General features: G+C 30.9%; 2 protein-coding genes across 2 annotated transcripts; one reads left to right on the plus strand and one right to left on the minus strand.

Annotated features, from left to right (window-relative positions):
* Positions 1–704: 704 nt before the first annotated feature.
* Positions 705–1,328, plus strand: LOC115455648 (translation machinery-associated protein 16 homolog). Its single transcript, XM_030184300.2, is given in 2 exon segments — positions 705–962; positions 964–1,328. Coding segments are annotated over 2 exon segments (492 nt in total). The 5' UTR covers positions 705–801; the 3' UTR covers positions 1,295–1,328.
* Positions 1,329–4,798: 3,470 nt separating this feature from the next.
* On the minus strand, positions 4,799–5,707 carry LOC119193337 (transmembrane protein 134-like; the record flags this gene model as incomplete). Its single annotated transcript, XM_037446932.1, has 1 exon — positions 4,799–5,707. A coding segment is annotated over one exon (351 nt), but the record flags the coding sequence as incomplete, so codon positions are not given.
* Between the last annotated feature and the right edge of the window lie 503 nt (positions 5,708–6,210).

The raw sequence follows: 6,210 nt of genomic DNA on the forward strand, positions 1-6,210 counted from the left end.
TGTAATTCTACTGGGCTCACGTATGTGTGCGTGAGCTCAAATTCAATGTACTAAGTGCCGCCTCTTCTTACGTAGTATATTACTTACTCTCATAGAGTAAGTAATATACTACGTAAGTACGTACATAATATAAATTTTCTGTTACCGGTGTAGATCAAGTGGATACTTAGCCATAAATATGTTTGACTTTGGGTACTTTTGTGCCACAAACCCTCACATTTTATACACATTAATTCTTTTCCCCATTCTCGCACACAAAATCAATAAACTACAAAAATGTAAACAGAATTGAGTCAATATCTCGGAAAATAAGAATCACTATCTCGTAACACACACTACACAAATTCCTTCAAGAAGAAATATACACAGAAACGGAAAAGCTGGCTCAACTCAACGTATTCGGCATAAAACATAACTTATTATTTAACATAATCGCAATAATACAATTTTTTGCAAATAAACTTCAACAATGACAAATCTACCGTCAATAATGGCGGCAAATTATCAACTATCATGGTAGCCAACATACTTTCAAAATTTATTGATTATTATGTTGGTACAAGATGTTACGATGAGACATCCTTTTGTCAACCAAAACTAAACTCTATTTAACGGCATTAAGATATATAATCATTCATCATTACACAAAATGTTCTAAGTGTCCACCCCCTGCTTACTCTATGTCTTTCATTGTGACATTACTGATTAGCTCATATTATAATTCTCTTTGGATTAGCTGCTGATTACGCTATTTTTCCAAAATTTTGTAAACACGTGGTAAATACAATAATAATAAACAAAATGCCTAACGTGAAGAAGAATATAGAAAAACTAAAACATCCTAACAGCAGAAAGACAATTACACTTTCAAAGAAAATGAAAAGAAACGAGAGGAAGGATAAGAGCAAATTGGACACCCACATCAAACAAAATTTAATAGGAGAAAAAATAATGTGGTTCAAAGAGATTACCGGAAAACTGTGAGGTTTTATCTAAGGAACAAGTTTTGGAATTAATTAATAATTATCTAGGGCGCTTCGATGAAGAGTTAGAACAAATTGCATTAAAAAATTCGATTGGGCAAAGGAAGAACCGCCAACATGCCAGTAGAGAAGATATAATTAATATTACCAAGAAAAATGAATTCCAAGAGTTCGAAACAGGCGGTATTGAGTTGCCTAATATGATGGATGTTGAACAGATGTCTGTACTGAGGTGGAATGGAGAACTTAGATTCCTACAGCATTTCAAATTAAGAAGATTTGCAAAAGAAGCATCTAATTTAGTTGTATAATTTGTACATAAATATATTTATTTTTTATATTTTATTGAGTTTGTTTCATTCTATATCAAATTTCTTTGTTAACATATTTAAAAGACTTTAATTGTACCATCATGCTTGTAATTAAGGTCTTCGATGGGAAAAGAGAGGAATAATGATTTTACTTTTACTCAGCTTTTATATGTATTTATATTAACACCAGACTGATTTGCATTACCGGTCTGAATTAAGGCAAGACTCAAAGCATATGTCTGAGACCTTTTTATCCACTGTCAGGTGTATCTAGAGGTGGGATAGCGTCTAGTCTGTCCCTACCTTGAATTGCGTGATTTATTAAATCTGCAAGTACACAAATATATATTTTTGGCTAATATATAGCCTCTCCTCAAACTACCACTGTTGCCAAAATATGGTAAGTAATGTTCTTTCTGTTTCACCATTGCTGCCATATCTTATATCATACTAAAATAATTTAAATTGGCATTTCAATGAGAAATATTCTCTTTATTATGAATGTGGAGGTATGTATAGAAATAAATGCATTGTTTATCAGCAATTATTGCTGAATAAATATTTAGCAATATAAGAAGACATCAGTCTTAGGTTGCTAAATAAAATAAATAATCTGTCTGAAAAAGAGAGCATTTCATTTTCATTACATCTACATTCTAGAAAGGGTTGCAATAAACTTTTTAATGTATTTATACTGCGTATGAATTCTGTGCTTTTAAAAATTCTTTACTGAATCAGTATATACATAAATAATATGACAACCTGTCTTAACTGAAAAATGAATTAGTAAGTCAATCATCACATACACAAAGGTCTAAAATAACAATACATTAGGATGACTAATTTATTAAATTAAGAAATATTTACATCATGATACAATTGGACATGAATTGGAGACCAGATGAATTGACGAACCGAGGAACATAATGTTGATAGTTCTGGCTTATCTATATCCGTGTATAAACTAGGCAGTAAGCATGACATAGAAACGCACAACACATAGGCAAAGTTGGACAATATCATGCAATATTGCCATCTCAAACTTGCCTAGCGAATGCACAAATTGTAGTAAGTATATCTACACATAATATCCTATAACAGAATTACTCAATCACAAACCAATATGTTACATGGCATATCATTTTGACAGATAATTTTGTGGTTTCAGGTTTGATATAAATAAGTCCATTTCCTAAATTTATAAATGTGGTTAAGAATGATCACAACCCAACAAACAATCAGAAATTATAACAAATTTTTTATTACTAAAATAGAATTACATTTTAAAATATAATTTATTCTAAATTATGTTTAAAATTATATTATGCAGTATAATTTTAACTATGAATATTTTTGTTTTTAGTAGAAATCATAAAATGATTGTTACTACCAAAATACTACCTTTCTTCACTAATATTATAAAACAAAAATTCATTACCCCCCAAATTCATTTTCACATGTCGAAACAAGTAATAAATTATAATATATCTTTAAAAAAACATGCAAATAAGTCTATAATGTAATCTAAAAGTCTATAAGTGAGAAAATATATTAAAGATATTATCTAATCAAAGATATTATGCCATGAACTGTAATATATTCTACGCAAACTATACAAGACATGTAGAAAAACATTTTGATATGTTACACAAAATCAGTCACAATATCACATACAAAAAAATTTCATTCACTGTAAAAATAAAATGCTCAATGACTAAACAAAAAATAAACACATAAATCATAATATACAATTTATCGACCTCATGGGAACTTGAATAAATGCAATAACATTTACGGTACCAATAAATAATAGGCTGTCTTTAAATAAATTTAATTAAAGAAACAAAAATTGGGGCTACATAATCACAAAACTGACACATTTTCAGCTGGTCAATTAAAGTCCTATAAATAAAAAAATCATCTACCATACCAACCCACGAAAAGTCCTTTTCTGGACTGTTTTCACTCATTAGGAAAATAATCTTAACCTAGGCAAATTAAAGGAAAATGCAAACATTTCCCAAATAGATCTTGAAATCTACAGAAAAACAATTGATTCATTAAAGCATTACAATATATACACTAATTGCTTCAGGTCACATAAAATATAGGTTAGTATTAATTATATAAATGACCTGAACAAACTATAAATATATGAATATATTTGATTATAACTCATGGTATAGCTGGCTGGTTTCTGTATTATATTATTTTATTCTACCACTCCTATGCAACTAGGCACTTTGATAGTCTATTAAAAATATTTTTTTTCAAGAGTATTTAAAAGTAGTTTTAAAAATACTTCAATTTCAAAATTTAACTGTTAATACATAGTGTTTTTTATGAAAATTTTAACATGGTTATACATTTTTTTCTACATTTCACATATTATTTACAGATTAAATACCAGTTTTAAGTTTTTGTTGGAAAATGGTTAAAAATTCAATAGTTGGACAGATTGTTTGAAATTCCTTAATTTACATAAATAAGACATAAAATTCACATTTTTAAAACTTGATATATTGATGGCAGGTATGTACCATAGCTTGTACAGTTTTTTACTCATGTAAGGCTCGCAATAGTTTGAAATTTCTCATTGTAAATAAATAAAACATTTTTTTGCATTCAAAGGAAAAATAAAGCAGTTAAACCTAGTTTTCTTTGTTACGCGTGTATGCCGCGTAAACATTAAATAACGTAGGATTTCCTATACATTACGGTTTAAAATATACAGAGTGACTCAACCAATCAAGTAAGTGAATGGTAATTTAATTCCTGTATTTTATAAATAAATTATCTTTTATTGAATGTAAACAGGACAACTTTCTATTATGTGAAATACAATAATTATTAGCCCAAAGGTCTCGAGTGTGATTTATTAGAAATCACAAGAACCAAACATGTATGTCAAATTTCAGCCCAATAGCTTCAGTGGAAGTGAGTGAAATATTGATTGCAAAATTCTAAGACATACATACAACTGAAATTAAAAAAAAACCTTTTAAAACATTTTTTGATTTTTTTTTTTTTCAGTTTACAAAATAAAATTTTATAGGTAAGTAATAATGCATATTTTATATGTATGTATTTTTTGTTAATTTTTCTGTGTAAGGTAAATTTTCTGAATCAAACTAGGTATAAAAAATATATTAATACAATACAATATTATGTGAATGGTAACTATAGTACAATATGCTTTTTTATTAATATACTGAGACATCGAATGAGATATTTTGCGTTTCATTACACGCGCCTTTATACCTAGTTATTAAGGTTTAAATTACCCCGTATATTTTAAACATAATCTTTACAATGCTAAGCTTTACTGTGTAAGCATGACTGGAAGTTCGTTCGCTTTATTACTTACAATAATTATTTTACACAGCTGATAGATAACAACCGATTACGCAGTCAATTGCAATACTTTGACGCATTCATATAAATTGCAACCATATCTATATACAAGGGACAAATTTGCAAATTTTTGTAAGAAGTCAAATTGGCTTTGAAGTAAATTGGGTGCATTCTTAGTAAGTTGTGTTTACTACTAATCTTTTCATCCAGTAATAGACAGTTAACTGAAGCACCATTAATTTTAAAAAATAAAAGAAATGACGCATCTAGGCGGATAATTTTATAGCTTTTGAACTGTGACCTCTCGAGTCCAATAAGAAGATGACTAAGGGATTCGGAGAGACCATCCGTTCAACTTAGTAGATTGGTAAAGCCATCAAAATAGCAGCTGCCAGCTACCATAACGAATTTAACATATTTCGATAATGGATCAAATTTTAGATACCCTGAAAAGATAACTAATGTTGAAATTAATTTAACGACGTACAATGAGACAACATTCTGTATAATATCATCACTTTTGACTTACCAGTTTTATTAATTAAGTTGTGAGAAAAAAATACAGTTGTCATCTACCAGCACACTCGCATCACAGACCATCGCGTCACATAAAATTTTCGCGTATAGAGAGCAAATAAACTTATCGACACAACCACTCGTTTACGCACACTTCGAATCCATTTTACACAAAAGAGCACTCAAAATGAATCAAGTGAATAACGGCAGGTGATAGAAGTCGTAGCCTCGTTGTCCCCTGGCGGCCAGCCAGATGTACACGACGTGATACGCGCCAGGTACGAAGCATATCATGCCGGCTACGAAGAATACAGCCCCTTGGAGTCCATTCTCTGGCTCGGCCGCAAAAGCCCCCATACCGAGGAGTCCCACGCCAACAATCAGCAGCACCACGGCAGCGCACACCGTCTTCCAGTTCTCCCTCACTTTGGGATGATTCCAGCAGTACATGGACTGCGTCGATTCGACATATTCATGTATGAGTGAGTCTGAGTCTCTGGAGGTCGTGTCTTCTGTGCATTTGTAGGTTTTGCTGTGGACAAATTAAGAAGATGTTGTTAAACATGGCTGCCATGATTGTGCTGATCGCGAGATACAAGATCCTTTGCTGAATATTTTCTCCAGCTTCATTCCCTCACATCACGTGCAGTGACGTCACTTTGCCGTGCTAGATAAAAAGTACATCAATAGTTTACGCAATTCATCCAATTACACTAGTGTTATTGTGAATTATCTTCCTCCTTCCGTACCCTACTGAAACGCGTAAAACTGTATTTTACAACCATATTGCAGAAAGAATTTAGCTTAAGATTGTATAATCCTACCTCTTTCTGTGTAAATTCAATCTCACAAAATATCAGTTATACATCCTGGGAATCGAAACCGGGAACTCTGTCGCTGCGCATTTATGCTACCTTGGAGCAGTCATTTTACGATTTCTAGTTACTCTTAATAAAAATGAAGAGGAAAATGTGATATGACCTAAGGAGTAAAAATCACGATAGTTTTACAAAATTAAATCAATGAAAGTTAATCATTTTAAAGTT

This window comes from Manduca sexta, unplaced genomic scaffold, assembly GCF_014839805.1.
Source record: "Manduca sexta isolate Smith_Timp_Sample1 unplaced genomic scaffold, JHU_Msex_v1.0 HiC_scaffold_4007, whole genome shotgun sequence".
Lineage (NCBI taxonomy): Eukaryota > Metazoa > Arthropoda > Insecta > Lepidoptera > Sphingidae > Manduca > Manduca sexta.